Raw genomic sequence first — 15,695 nt, 5'->3', positions numbered from 1 at the left:
CATTATTTTATTTTTATTTATTCATTTATTCCCACCATTTTCCCCCGTGGGGATCCAAAGTGGCTTACATCATTCTCCACTCCTCTATTTTATCCTCACAAAGATTAGACTGAGAGAATGTGACTGGTCCAAGGCCGCCCAGCAAGCTTCCATGGCACAGTGGGGATTCCAATCTGGGTCTCCCATATCCCAGTCAGACACTCTTAACCACAATACCACACTGGTCTACATTGGTTTTAATAGGCTGTAATGGGAAACAAATATTTACCTGCAATTATTTTTATTTTTGCTGGACTAAGATAAAATTTATTTATTTATTTATTTATTTAGAATTTATATCCCGCCCTTCCCACGGGTGGCTCAGGGCTGCTTCCAACAATAGATCCAGCATAAAATTAAGCAATATATAAACATATAAGGGAATAAACATTTAAAACAGATAAAACAGATAAAACCATAATATTAATAGATATTCGAAATATATATAAAAGAAATCTGGCAAGTTACATTAAGTTCTCAAGCTAGGTATAGGCTAGCCGGAAGAGGGTCGTCTTACAGGCCCTGCGGAACTGAACAAGGTCCCGCAGGGCCCTCACCTCTTCCGGCAACTGATTCCACCATGTAGGGGCCATAACAGAGAAAGCCCTTTCTCTGGTGGATTTCAAGTGGGCTTCTTTCGGCCCAGGGACAGTAAGGAGATTTTGTGTTCCCGACCTCAGTACTCTCTGGGGAACATGCGGGGAAAGACGGTCCTTCAGGTAGACAGGTCCCAAGCCATATAGGGCTTTAAAGGTGATAACCAGCACCTTGTACCGGACTCGGTATATCACTGGAAGCCAGTGCAGGGTCCGAAGACCCGGCTGAATGTGTCCCCACTTTGGGAGACCCAGTAACAGCCGGGCCGCGGCATTCTGCAATTGTCAGGAATTCTACCCTCATCCATGCCCCCCCCACCAATATTTCAGGCATGAAACAGAAAATGTCAGCCTTCCATAGATAAGGGTGTAATCTATCTGTATATTGCTTAAGGTAGCAACTAAAGCCCATAGTTTAGACAAAAGTCTGCATAGAACCATGCTGGTGCTGTGCTAGTGCAGAGCCAGTGCCTATGCATCTGTGTTAGTATAGAGGCAAGGAACAGGTAACATCAGAGAGTTTCCCCTGCCAAGTGAACAGGGTGATATTATTGGTCATATTTCATTCACTGTGTTCGATTGTACTGTAGGAAAGGATATAAGCTTCCAGCTCTGGAGTTTCCAGAAATATGATAGAGCACCCGCTGGGCACACCATGGTCCTTCTAATCATAGGGTTGTCAGCTGGGCTCTTCACTCCAGCAGGACCAAAAATGATGAATGAAGCAATATTATGACTGTACTAATAAGTGACATCACAACATTCTAGAAATTCCAAAATCTTTATGGTAAAAAAACCTCCCTAAGAGATTTGTAGACTTCCTAAAATATTGTGATGTCATGTGACATCTTTTCCCATTCTCTCCTTTTTTTCTCCATCTAGAGTAAAGAATAGCATTGGGGGCTTGGAGCTGTGGATAGGTCATTGCCCATCATGGAAGGCAATCTGATTAAATGTATCCATACAGCAGAGGATGATGTGCTTCCTTTACGGTATTCTATGGATATATGGGCTGTTTTGCTTCAGACTCCGGTGCAGTCACTATATTCTCACCTTCTTGAAGCTGGGTCGTAGAAACTTATCTGTTCTCTGCTGGGAGAGCACACGAGCTTCCTGCCTACTTATGCCAGTGACATGTCAGCATTAGGGTTGCCAGGTCCAACTCAGAAAACACCTGGGGACTTTGGGAGAGCAGCCAGGATACTTTCCCATTCCCTAAAATAAATAAACAAAACTACAGCAGTGGAGTTCCTATGAATACAGTCATAATTTCCTTGTCCCCCAGCAGCTGAACACACACACACATAAAGCAGACAAAATAAACACAGTTTTGCAAGGCTACACTTTTGTGATCTCACTGGGGCAATTTACTCATGAGAGTGGTTGAATGTCACCATCTGCTGTAATTCAACCAAGTTCTTCAGATTGACACTGGGAAATGAAAGTTTCTAGTTTACTCCTCTTTATATCTATTTTACTGTGCAAATGACTTCTGAAATGAATGCAAAACAAACAGAGGGACTGGGCTCCTTTCTTTTTCACAGCTTCTCACTGGGAAGACCGATGTCACTCTGCCTGTTAGCCCTGCTCCCATACAGCTTCCTCTAGTTGAGATTTAAAGGCACACACACCTTCCAAAACACAAGGACTTGCCAATCCTAAGCCTTTGGAGGTGGAAAAGTACATGGTGGCTGTTGGGGCGGGGCTTACTCTTGCTGCAGCTCTGCTTCCTGAAATTTCTTGCATTCTATTTGTTTCCTTTTTTCATCCCCTCTCATGATCCCTGTTTTCCTTTGTGCTTTAGTAGCCACATTAAAAGCCCCTAATTTCCAATATGGCTCCTTCAGGGCCTCAGCATTATACTAGAAGTAGCAGCACCTAAGGAAGAAGGTGGCATTAGCATCTGTACAGTTCCCTTCCATGTCTGTTTCATTTGTATTCATTTTGTGATTCTGCTGGTTCCTGGTAGGGCGGGGAAAAGAGCAGGGTGGGATAGATGTAAGCACTTCATCCTGACTGAGTGTTGGACAGCATCATTGGTAGAAAGCCAAAAGGAGAAGGTGCATATGGAGAAAAAGTGCAGGCAGTACAAGTGCTTTGTGGTTTATAGAAGCTCAATGTGGTCCTTGGACACATACTGCGTAGTAGAAGAAGAGGAAGAGGAAGAAGACTGTAGATTTATAACCCACTCTTCTCTCTGAATCAGAGACTCAGAGCGACTTACAATCTCCTATATCTTCTCCCCCCACAACAGACACCCTGTGAGGTGGGTGGGGCTGAGAGGGCTCTCACAGCAGCTGCCCTTTCAAGGACAACTCCTGTGATAGCTATGGCTAACTCAAGGCCATTCCGGCAGCTGTGAGTGGAGGAGTGGGAAATCAAATCTGGTTCTCCCAGATAAGAGTCTATGCACTTAACCACTACACCAAACTGGCTCTCATTGTTTTGCATTCATTTCAGAAGTCATTTGCACAGTGGTTCGGGCATGCACTAATTTTTAAATTAAATGTACCTCACTTTTTATTAAAATGCTTATGCATGCCATTCTTTGCACATAGTAAGCCCAAGGCAGTTTCTTACAGTGTTTGAAATACAAATGCTCAACACTTTTCCTGAGTTTATGTCATTAGTCTTTACAACAATCAAAGTAAGGTAAGCCACTATTCTTAAACAGAAGCTAAGAGAGAATCAGCTAATCATGGCTGGGCTGAGATTTGAAACAGTTCACACAACAACATATCTTAAATGTAAATGCAGAGACAGGCACCAAGGGATGGATGAAGGGGTTTCTCTCTCTCTCTCTCTCTCTCTCTCTCTCTCTCTCTCTCTGTCAGTCTGTCTCTGCACATGGTACAAAGTATATGACCATGCAAGCAGGAATTAATAGATTTGCTATACCTTTTGAATCTGTATCATTGGTTTAGAGCAGCGGTTCTTAATCGTTTTTGTGCCATGGACCCCTTTGGCAGTCTGGTGAAGCCTATGGACCCATTCAAAGTAGTGATGAGTGTAAATGATATTTTGAGATATTTGCCACAACTGTAGTGTGATATGAAAATATTTGTGATTTCTGTTGGTGACAATGTCACAGGTATTGCTAATATTGTGGTTTGTTGCCTACATTCATAATTGAAGGAAATTCTTAATTTCAGTTAGAGGTTAGTAAAAAATACAGATGTAGGTTTTTTCCCACTGGGTGATGGACGCCAGCGTATGAACCCCTGGTTCAGAGAAACCTACCCTTTACACATGGTCAGTGGAAGTTCACTTTCACTCAGCTTTCACCAGTGAAGAATACTGATTAGTCTACTCATTTTTACTGAATAACTCACACCGGTACAATACATCATTTGCATGCTACATCTTTGGACCAAAAAACTGACCTAAAGCATAAGACAGAGAAATGCGAAGGAGGGCATATTTTAGAGTGTGAATTCATTCAACATGAGGATAGTATCTGACATTGCATTCTGCAAATGTGAAGTTGCTGTAACAGGTGGATATAGGTATCCTTAAAAGACTATAAACAGGCTAATTAAGAAGTCAAGGGCTACATGTTTTTACATTTTGCCACCATCAAAGGACTGAATGGGCAAGGTGATTTCTTCTTTACATTAAAGATCAGCTGCAATGTATAAAAAATTTGCTAAGCATGCAAATCTTCTGACTGTCAGATTTGAATTTCTAGTTTGGAGGAATACCAAAAGAAATAAATCAGCTTTACTCTGAATTCTGGTTCCAATGGAACTTGGGTGAATTAAGGGTGAAAAACATAAAGTCCAAGACCAGGTTCTTACAGATCTCTGAGAAATAAAACTGCCAAGTTTCACAAAGCTTCACTTTCATTCTCAAGTGTTAACCACTGCAAAAGTAATAAAGACCAAGTTGCAAGCATCTCACAATGTGGTTAGCATCTGGAGGTGCCTTCAAAAAGATCAAGTCTAACTTGCATATATGATTTTTAGTTCTAATGCCTCCATGAAATATACACTACTGTTTTGAATAACAATCTGGATAGCAATAATGGATTTAAATTAAGGATGGGAAGGTACTAGCTGGATATTAAGAAACAATTTTGTAGTATAATAGAATGGAGGGTCCTTTTATAAACGTTACAGGACCGTAGAGTTTGGATGAACAATCTCCTCTGCTTCCTGGGTGGAGACAAGGTGGGAGGGGCAGTTGTTAGCAAAATATATTGAGCCACCACCATGTAAAGTAGAAACATTTACTGCAGCCATCTGAACTGACTCAGTTTTAAGTTTTTGTTGTTCTTGCTTTAAGAAGCAGTCACCACTCTTTTTTCATATTATCCTCAATTTATTATTTGACTGCAAATAATTTGTAACTAAGTGCAAGTGCTCTGCTAATTATCTATATTTTATCATCATAAATTCCTCATGGCCTTGCTACTTACACTCATTGTAAAGCATTGTAAACAACTTTCTTGATCACTCAGTGACACAACAGAACAAAACCTAACAGAAAAAAACCCCAATTATTGGTCTGCAGGTGGGAAAATACAAAATATGCCTTCAGTTTCTATGGTAGTGTACTTTCTTTCTGTGAGTAACAGCAGTGTATAAGAATTGTATATACTTCCCTTTTTAGAAGCAATAAGGTCAATTTGCTGATGCAATACAAATGGGTGGCATGACTGTTAGAGAGAATCAGAAGAGGGCATACTTAGCCCTTCCTATGCCCATCAATTCTCTTCTTCAAATGCCCCCAAGGCAATTTCCCCCTAGCCAGGCTTACTTCTGGACTCACAACCTGGCAACCTCTAAAAATGCCCAGGGGCATTATATGTGGCAATCAGCAAGGGTAGGAAGCACTTCAGCCCAGCAGCTCTTTCAAGTATTTCCCTTGTTCCTACAGTATGTGTGCTATAATTAAATAGTTCTCCTGTGATAGTTTTCTTTGAGAACAGTTAGTGAGCCCATTGGTCACTTGAGCCCCCAAACCACTTTCTAGAATCTTTGAGACAGGTCTTTCCCAGTCCTGAGGTGGGACCTTGCACATGCAAAACATGAGCTGTAATAATGAGTTACAAGCTCTTCTCTTTGGAGCTGATGCAGAATCCAGAGATATATTTTCTTCTTCCTTTAACAGTGGGCGGGGAGGGGGGGGGGAGGCAACAATAAAGAAGTATGAATTAACAATACTCATTGGCCTCTGAATGCTGTAAGAAAACATTGGCACTAATTCTCTGGCCTTGTCTGAACTGTCTGTCTGCTTCTGTCAGCTGTATCAAGTGAGCACATTCTTTGCTTTCTAATATTTCACCTCTGTTCCTTCCAGTAATTCCTATGATGGTTCTTTCACAGTTACTCAGGCCATTAAAATAGAAGAGAGTGCATCTCTAACAGAGAGAAGACTGTGTAAATTAGACATTGGACAAGTCTTTTTTTTCTTGCTTCTATGCCAAGCCTTTTATGAGTTTCTCTAGTTCAACAGCCTTTTCACAAGATACGGTTAGCATTTTTCTGTGTAACCCTTTGTGATATTTCAGATATTTACAATGTAAAATAGTAATAACTCTGCCTTGTGCCAACAATGTACTGTCATTAGTCTAGAACCCCAGAGTTAAAAACTGAGGACAGATTATCAGAGGGATGTGATTGGGTCTTTATGCTATTATAGATTTCCAGGCTGGCCATGAATGGGTCATTAAGTGTCTATGACATTCATCTAAATTTTTCAAAGTAAAGGTACTCGCACTTATATGCCTCGCAGTTTGCTTGAGGTAAAAAAAATTAACACATTTTAGATATTCAGAAGATAAAGGGCATTACAGTGATTTGAAATAGTAGCTCAAGATGCATCATTGTGCAACAGTAGCATTGTGAGTAGGACATCCAGCTGCTGACAGAAAATTCCTATGTAACCAGCAGCACTGTGGGAGTTGCAGTGATGCGCCTGCTGCCATGCCATTCCAGTAAAACCTGAAAGAAGTCGATATAGGTGGGGTCAGAGGAATAGTTGCTTCTATAATGGGTTTTCCTCCAAAAAAAAAAAAAAAGGCAGGACAATGTCTTATATTTCAGCACAATAATTTCAGACAGCACATTTGGAGATTCTACGCAGTAGAAGACATTAAAAGTTATACACCTATCATTTAATGAAAAACTAGACTAAATACTATCAAGAATGCTATTGATTTCTACCTCAGGATGAAGACAGCCTTGTTCCTCCAGCCCTGTAGGTTTCTAAGATTAAAGTCTGAGTAAAGTCTGTTCAGATCACTTTTTAAAATCAGTTACCATCTACAAATATGTAAGTAATGAGTTACCATCTACAAATACATAAGTTTCAATAACATATCCTTAGGGACTTTGCAAGACAGCCAACACCACTGCTGACTAAATATTCAGGAGAATTGTTCCTGTGAGTAGGCCAAATTTTGCATATTCAGAGGAGTTATTGAGTGACTCATATTTGTAGGAATGAATCAGATTAGGTATGCATAGCAAGACAGGGTGTCATTACATTTTATACTTTAATATAGGATTTTTTTGTATTATTATAGTCAATGCTTTTAGTTAAGCTTGGACAATGTAAAATATGCTTATAATAATATGAGAAATATATTGCAAATGTATTACTTTTATCTTCTTTAAAAGGACAGCTGCAGTGTTACTTTAGACAATGACACAAAAGGAAACCACTGCAACACAATAATTTTATGATAAAGGAATAGTGATATAATCACAGTTAGTAAAGGGAGTAGAGGCAAAGAGCAGCCACATCCAAAGTTCTGCCTCAATCCTGCCATGGGCAGCAGAAGTAAGGAAAAGTAGAACAACAAAGGGGAAGGGAGGTTGAAGGATGGGAAGGAGGTAGGAAGACATGTGAAGAAGAAGAACTCAATCTAAGGACTAAAAAAGTAGGACCACTGTTCATAAACCATGAAACACTATCATATCTTGTCTATGTATCTATTTCTCAAGTGTGGCCCCCATCTGTGGCTATTTAAATCTGTGGATTGGGGCCACACTGATGGAAGGGAGAAGGGCACCTCCTAGGTTTGCAGGAAAATGCTAAAACTAAAAACAGGTGGGAGGAATTACAAAACTCCCCCAAAACATAAAATAGTCACCTTTACAAGTGCAGAGAACTGTTCTGTGCATGCAAGCCGGCACTCCTCTGATATGTCCCCAGGAGAGTATTACAATCCTTGGATAACAATCTGCTGTCCTCATCCATCTGTCCTCAACTAAGGCCAGGGCCTTTTACATCCTGACTCCAGCCTGGTGACTCTGCCAAACACAATCAAGGCTCTGCGGGATTTTATGCAATTTCACAGGGCCTGTAAGGCACTGATGTTCTGCCGGCCTACAACCTCAGGGATGGAGAATATGTAATGGGATCCCCTGTCCTGGGATCTGTGCTAGCATGCTTGACATTTAATGTTTTGAGAAAACATTCAGACTCACAGGTTTGAATCTACAGATTACTTAGAATGGCAAAGCCCTGAGCAGAGAGCAAACAGCACTAATGAGACAAAAAAAGAAATTCTCCAGAAGTGAAAAATGATGCCTTAGAAACCAAAACCACATTTTAGAGTTTTTTTATGTACAGAAATAATAGAAATTCCTGAAATTCTGAACCACGGAAATCAAGTGTTCTCCCCATTTCCTTCTTTTGGCTATGGGTAGGGTTTGCAAGTGTCCCTCCCAATCCAATCCCCACTTCGTGCAAGTGTCTCTTTTCCCTCTGTCCTATATTCTGCCTCCTCCTTTCTGTCTGCAATTACATACTAGACAGAACTGGGGGCAACCCTGTTTCTCCTCCCTCCCCCCAGGTTTTCTGAGTTGAAGTCATTTTCTCCACTGCTCATAACATTCCCACTCCTCCACCCCAGATTTCAGTACCACTGAAAATAAAACCACAGCAGATTCTACAACATTTTGTAGTCCTTCATTTCAAATACACTCAATGCTTTCTGCAAAAGTGTTTACACACAATGTTTTAGAACCACCCCCTCTCCAAGTTTGACTAGAACAGACAGGTTATACATACAGCCCAGGGCCAAAACCAGCCCATCCAGCAAGCAACTGGGGAAAACCAGTCTAAATATGACCCAGAAGGGCCTGTATTAGGGTATTATACCCCCGCTGAGATCCTTTCCTTCCCCAAACACAGGCCTCCCCATGCTCCTAGATCTCCAGAGATTGCCTAATCCAGAGCTGTCAACCATAAGAGGCGAGGAGGACTGGTTTGACCCCCATGCTCTTCTAAGGAGGCGTATGGGTCACAATCAATGATAAATTATCTCTGGTACCTGGCATTATATTTTATTGCACACATGGCCTGGTCCAACAAATGTCAGATTTGGCCGTCATAACAAATGAGTTCAACACCTCTGGCCTAGAATTTCCAAATGCATGTGCCATTTTAATCCACAAGGTAAGGATTCTCTGGTCTTGAAGATACAATTTTGAATCTTGCTTGTCTTTGTACCAAGTATTATCTGACTGCTGTACCCAGGGCTTTTTTTGTAGCAGGAACTCCTTTGCATATTAGGCTACATACTCCTAATGTAGCCAAATTCTCCTGGAGTTAGTAGACCTTATGCTAAGAGCCCTGTAAGCTTCAGGAGGATTGGCTACATCAGAAATGTGTGGCCTAATATGCAAAGCAGTTCCTGCTACAAAAAAAGTCCTGGCTGTATCCAAAGTAGAGAAATGATGGCTGGAACATTACACTGAAGAAGTCAAGGCTGGTTGTATATAATGAAGGATGAATCATTGCAGATAAACTGGACCCAGTCCAACCAACATTAAACATTTTAAAGCTCACTGATTTTAATGACAGAACAAGGGCTAAGCAATGGGACTCTTCCAGTGAAAACAATGGAATTTAAAAATGCTTCATTTTGGCTCAGTTTGTGCTCTATTTCTTCTGTGACCCTAATGCCTATGTTCTTCAGAACAGAAAGAAGGAACTCAAACATTAAACTATATTTAAGAATTCTTGAGATTAATAGCCATTAACCTATGTTTGGCATAGTATAGCTGACTGCATTAGTGGGAGCTTTTTCAGATTATTCAGAATTATATCAAAAATTCCCATCACCAATAAACTTTTCAATGAATATCAAACAGAAAGAAGAAGAAAAAAAACTTTAACAATTATCTTGGTGCATACATAAATTTATAGTATCCTGGGTATTGTAGGCCCCAAAAGAAATTTCAGTGGAATCTTTGTTTCTTTACCTAATGGAAGGCCTGGTGTGGTGTGATAGAAAAAGGGCCATATCCTTTGTGGTATATCACATTCAGTTAATATGACAGGCTTTGTAATCCTGTGAGTTTTCAGGGGGGGGGGGGGTTGGACAAAATGTTTGCTTCCCCACTCCTCTCCTTTCCCCCCCAAATTTTCACACACTGAAAAAGAATTATGGATTTCCGTTTAAGGGAACTGCATGGACTGATAACATAAAATCTATGGCAGCAAACAATTTGTTTTTTCCACCCTGTAGGTCATAATTTTAAGAGAGAAAGTGTAATAAATTTTGGTGGGAAAAATAACCAAACCATTTTGGCCATTTCTAATGACTGGCTTGTATAAACACTACTGAGAAATGGGGGTGAGAACAATTTGACCAAGGGCATGATTATTTTTCTTGCATCAAAGCCTAAGAATCTGTCAAGTCTTTTAAAATTGTGTGAAACTTATTGATGGGAGGAAGCAGACAAATACAAAAAGAAACTTTTTGGAAAGTCTTATTCCTCATAGACGGCCTACATGCTATTAGAAATAAGTGAAAACATTGATTACATACCATTCATTATCCTCTGCAACTAATTTCCTTGCATGTCATAGTCCATAGACAGTGTCACATTCCTTTTGATAAATACCAAGGCAGAACCAATTTTGGAACTAAAACTTCCTTAATATTAGGATACAGTTGCTATATTGCTTTTCTCCTACTTCCTTTCTTCCTTTTGATTGTTACCTCTAATTATAAACAATAAATATTTCTTCATATAATGTTCTTCATGTCTATCAATATTGTATACCTGCTCTTCTAAACTGTATGCCCAAGAGCGAAAACTATCACTGGAAGATGAGAGGGAGGGAAAGGTTTCAGGCTATGATAAGAGAACCTGGTTATAAAACCATTCTCACTGCAATGCCTTTCCTCCATAGGAACTGCAGTGGGGAATACTGCAGCAAGCCTAAGCATATTATTACTTCAGCAGCCAGTACTCCTCCTTCCTATATCTATTTCCATGCTTAAAATCTCTAAGTCTTCCAACTGGCAAGTGGTTGATGTGTATACCACATGCTGCTAATTCAAAAAGGTTGCCTAACAACCAACTGTCCTACTGGTCTATGTACAGGGACCTAAGTCCTACTTCTGCAGCTGTCAGAGAAGCACTTGTCTTGTAACACAAATGTTTAGAGGAGAAAAAGTGTGCACTGAACACATACAGGATATTTATGATGCAAGCATGACACTCGTGTATAATTTGAAGCCACTTGCTTTCACTTAGCAAGATGTGAGAATATGAGCAAATATTTCCATATAGATCCTATGAATGCAACACACCAGGACCAAGCCCAAATGAATGCGATAAAAAACATTTGTTCTCCCCAACATTTCAATGGTTCCTGCACAGGAAAGGGTCCCTTTTAACTGTGCCTGTGATTTAATACTATTTTGTACAATTGTGTGTGTTAGAGAATTGTTAGGTTAATGATAACCATAAAAATTCAGAGGAAGAGTGATATATAATTTTCTACATAAGACATAATTTTCTACGTTAAAAAACTACCATACTTTTTAAGGCCAAGAGCAAATTAAGGCCCTGATGCAACCTTTTTCTGAAATCTGTTTTTGACATGGCTCCTTACTTAAAGCCCCTTTTCTATTGGAGCTCAATTACTGGCTGGCGGACTGTACACAGTCACATCAACCTACAGTGCTACAGGGGTCATTCTTTATTGCATTACAAATGAATAAAATTTCCTCAATAAGTCTTCCGTTCTGTAGATAAAAGAGCAAATAAACATTTGGATGGGCAAGAGAAAAAAAGGCAAGTTAACTACATTCAGGAAAACCCTTGTTATTCTACTAATATTGTTTCCTTTGCTTGTTAGTAACATAAAGGAAATGAGTCGGGAAAGACTTAGCAGCTTCTTGCTTGATCATCAGTCTTGCTGCTAAAAAGCTTTTCTTTAAAAAAAAATGGTGTGTGACTCACACAAATCCTAGTGACTAAACTCAGCTCAAATGTCCTCCAGTGCCAGTAAAACATTGCTTCAGACTTTCAGAATGGCAACAAAGCTTTGATCACATTCTTCTTCTGTGCATTCACTCTCTTTGCAGCCCATTAGGAAGCAAAGTATCCCCATGGCTTGTTGGGGCAAAGTGACTTGAGAGACTCTTCCTAATTCCACAGCTTGCTTATTAACAGGAATAAATGGTGGCTCATATGACATTTCTGAGGCAGCAGAACACAAAGACTGGATATATTTCTCCCCCTCCCATCTCCCTGCCCTGTCCTACCACAGTTGCATGAAATGGATAAGAATGCACTGTGTAATTTTGCATTCATTGTACGGTAAATAGCATGTCCATCCCTACACTTGAAATGTTTTTTGTAGGAGAATTATTTGACTTCCTTATTGGTTATGAAGTATCTGGCTTCCTTAAATCCCCAGTGTATTTCTTACATTATTTGACACTTGCTAATAAGCTTGTCTTATGACTAAAACATTTACTCCTAGTGCTGCTAGGATGACAGAACAGAGTTATGACACAGTAGCATTTTAGTAAAGCCATCTTCTGCTTGCTGGTTTAACCCCTCCCCCCTGTAAGGACTACATTTCTCAATATGAGTACTGCAGATCCCAAAGTACAAAACAGAATCCACAGCAAGAAATCCATCCAGTTAGCTTCTTTCTCTTCACTTAAAACGTTCTTGGAAGTAAGTTCTGATCTTTTTCAAAATGGTTCCTAGCAGTGAATCTCAAAAAGATGCATGCTTATCCATAAGGAAATCCAACTGATTTTGATAGGTCCTACTTCCAGGAAAATATGCATGCTCGTTCAGCTTTTTAAATAATTGGTGTTGAAAGGTGAATTGGACAGCATGCATATGTCCCATTGGCTTGACACTGGAGCTTGTGATTAATTTAATAGGAGCCTCAGATAACTGCAGCTCCAAATCAATGACCCTGCCTGTACAGCTAAATACTCCTTCAGTAGTTTGTGCCTCTGCTGTTGTATGCAATTTATAGGATTTGTAACAGTCAGGTTTTAAGAAGCAGAAACTGACAAGCATGTGTGGATGACTTGAGCAACTAAAATGGATCTTTAGTGCAATTACTCTTCAAGAGCAAGCTATTAATGTCATCCATTCAGTTTGTTAGGATCTGAGAAAATAATTATGGAAAAACACGTGCTATTAAGAGCTTCTTGGAAAGATCAAGCATGCATTTTCCTAAACATGGATGAGTCAAAAGTATATTTAAAAGTTTGAGTGGCACTTACCTCTCATGAAGCACTGCTGGTAAGAAGGAAATGACTCAAATATACTGTTTGAAGCCATGGTTTTCTCTTTAAAAACTTTTTAAAAGGGGTGATCTATGATTTCTTTTACCTTGGGAGGTGAAAAATAAAGAATGGTCATTGTAACATATCTCTTCATTGCCATTGCATTTTGCATGTATTTTCTGTACAGCAAAATAAACTAGATAATAAGGTTCTTTTCTCTCAATCAAACACTGCAACTGTTTTGTACAGAAAGAGAGAGAGAGAGAGAGAGAGAGAGAAATAGCGGATCACTTGTGGTTTGATGATGCTTACCACTCTGCGAAACTCTTGTGGTTTGCAGTCAAAATGATTCGCCCTGCCTGCTGACCAATATCCCGGACCTGCTCTTGTGTGACTGCCTCTGTACCCAACTTGTGGTTCTGTGGTTGTTTATGAGGCCCCAAAAGTGTTTCACACAACCAATATTACAAATTTAACTGTTCCCCTTTCCACAGTCTGTCTCAATTGGTTGTTTACAATCACATGATTTCAGTGATGTCGTCTTTAAAAAAAATTCTAAGCAATGTACTTCCCATACCACCTGCCTTCCCCTAGATTCAGCAAAGAAACAGTGTGCAGAGAGACAGAAAGAGACAGAGTCTGAGTCACAGCCCTTATTCTACAAATGGTCTTTGCTGATTAAGGACAACTGTGCCTCTGTTGTTGCTTGTGGTTTGTGGAACTACCGATTATTTTCATAGATATTGCACTGCTGCTTATTTAATAGTAATTCAAACCCTGGTATTAGTATGTTGCTGAAAGAGGATGTACATGGCATCATCTAACATTGGGAATCACTTTTCAGAAAGTTCAGCAGGTGGGAAAGAGAAGTGTGAGTGTCTGGTTTGAAGTAGGATCAAATCAAAAGGGTGTAGTGGATTGGCTTAGCCATACCTATGTGGGTTAAAAAGTGTGTATCAAAGGCTGGCAAAAGCTTTAATTAATCAACTCCACTGGGTAAAATAGAAGTAATATACCCTACTATGTAGTGATAAGGATGACTGAGATGTGTGTGAAGCTTTCTGAATACTCTGAAGTGCTATAGGGTGCTTATTATGTTTGGTAGCATAGGATTAATCAAAGTATTATTAATATTGTCATGCTGTGGTTCTTTCTGGAGCAAAGTATTCTGTTTGGTGAAGCCTCCAAAATTTGACTTATTTTGAAGGTGTGGAATACAAGGTATTGGTCTAAGAACCTGATATTTTTTGCAAATCTTTCTTCATTGCTATGTTTAAAAAGAATAGCTTGTCACACCATGTAGCCAATTATCAGTTCTAAAGACAGAAAGACACTACCTAAGGACAAAGAAGCATTTGTGAGGCCAGCTATTATCTCATTTACTCACCGTTCAGTAATAACCACTTCACTACTTCAGTGTGAAATCCACCAGATTTTCTTCACACTTCTGCTGGTATTTATTTTTAATTGTATTTTTATTCCACTTTTCTGTCATTATGAAATCCTGAGTAGTATACATGGGATTCTCAGGAAGACTCCCCATCCTGGAATTGCACAAGCCCAGTTCTGATTCTCTAAAGTCAGTTTACTATCAGTGCCTGTATACTCAGAAGTAAAGCCCACTGATTCAAGGTAAGTGTGCTTAGGATTGCACTCTTTGTTGTATACCTTCCAACCATGCCATGAATAGAGTTCGCCTACTTTGTTTTGTACCATTTTATACCACTTTGTTTTATACCATTAGATACAACCTATTGCTCCCAGAAGAATCAACAAACCAATCCAAACAGGGGCAATCCTGCAAGATACTTAGCACATTTAGTACTAGACAAGTACTTAACAAAGGCAAGATATGCCTAAACAATGGTAAGTCATAGAAGTATGTAGTGACAGAAAATAAGGTCAAAGGTAATAATTTTAAATCATTTTTAAGGTGCCAGTAAATTTGGGGAGAGCAATAGTTCACTGTGTCCATTAGGAATGAAATGAATAATATTGGCTACTCTGCTTTAGGCACAGCTTTTTTTGTAGCAGGAATTCCTTTGCATATTAAGTCACACACCTCTGATGTAGCCAATCCTCCAAGAGCTTACAGGGCCTACTGTAAGCTCTTGGAGGATTGGCTGCATCAGGGGTATTTGGCCTAATATGCAAATGAGTTCCTGCTACAAAAGCCCTGATTTTAGGTCAGGAGGCTAGACTAGCTGAACCCAATATCTCCTCAAATTCTAAGAAAAGAGCTGGAGAGTTCAGTATTTTGTATTTGTGAGCTATATGGTATGTATGGGCTTATACACGCCGATCATAATGAGCATGTCAGATTTGCAGAAGTTATTTCTCTTTTCAGATACAGACTCCAGAAGTAATTGTTTAATTGAAAGGACTGGGTTAATTGACTCCTAGACGATGACCCAGTGCTGTACTGGAGAGTGATGATCTTAGTGATTCTGGAGCCCTGGGGAAAGGGATGGGCTCCCACAGTACCAGGGCCTGGGTCATAGCAATAGAAAATCACCATGGGGGGATTGACTGTTAAGGCCACTGTGGAAAGT

General features: G+C 39.8%; 1 protein-coding gene across 3 annotated transcripts in view; it reads right to left on the bottom strand.

Annotated features, from left to right (window-relative positions):
• RUNX1 (RUNX family transcription factor 1) overlaps positions 1–13,604 on the bottom strand; it is a 318,736-nt gene extending 305,132 nt beyond the window's left edge. The window contains exons 1-2 of one of the 3 annotated variants that reach the window (XM_060234284.1): positions 13,456–13,604; positions 13,141–13,249 (exon numbers count right to left, since the gene is read on the bottom strand). In XM_060234284.1, coding sequence (XP_060090267.1) covers positions 13,141–13,198 — 58 coding nt within the window. In that variant the 5' untranslated portion in view covers positions 13,199–13,249; positions 13,456–13,604. Of the gene's footprint in view, positions 1–13,140; positions 13,250–13,455 lie in introns of those variants that run through there. The other 2 variants (XM_060234281.1, XM_060234282.1) reach the window with 2 other exon arrangements.
• Between the last annotated feature and the right edge of the window lie 2,091 nt (positions 13,605–15,695).

This window comes from Heteronotia binoei, chromosome 3 (genome assembly GCF_032191835.1).
Source record: "Heteronotia binoei isolate CCM8104 ecotype False Entrance Well chromosome 3, APGP_CSIRO_Hbin_v1, whole genome shotgun sequence".
NCBI classification, from domain to species: domain Eukaryota; kingdom Metazoa; phylum Chordata; class Lepidosauria; order Squamata; family Gekkonidae; genus Heteronotia; species Heteronotia binoei.
This window is presented reverse-complemented; position numbering and strand designations above follow the sequence as displayed.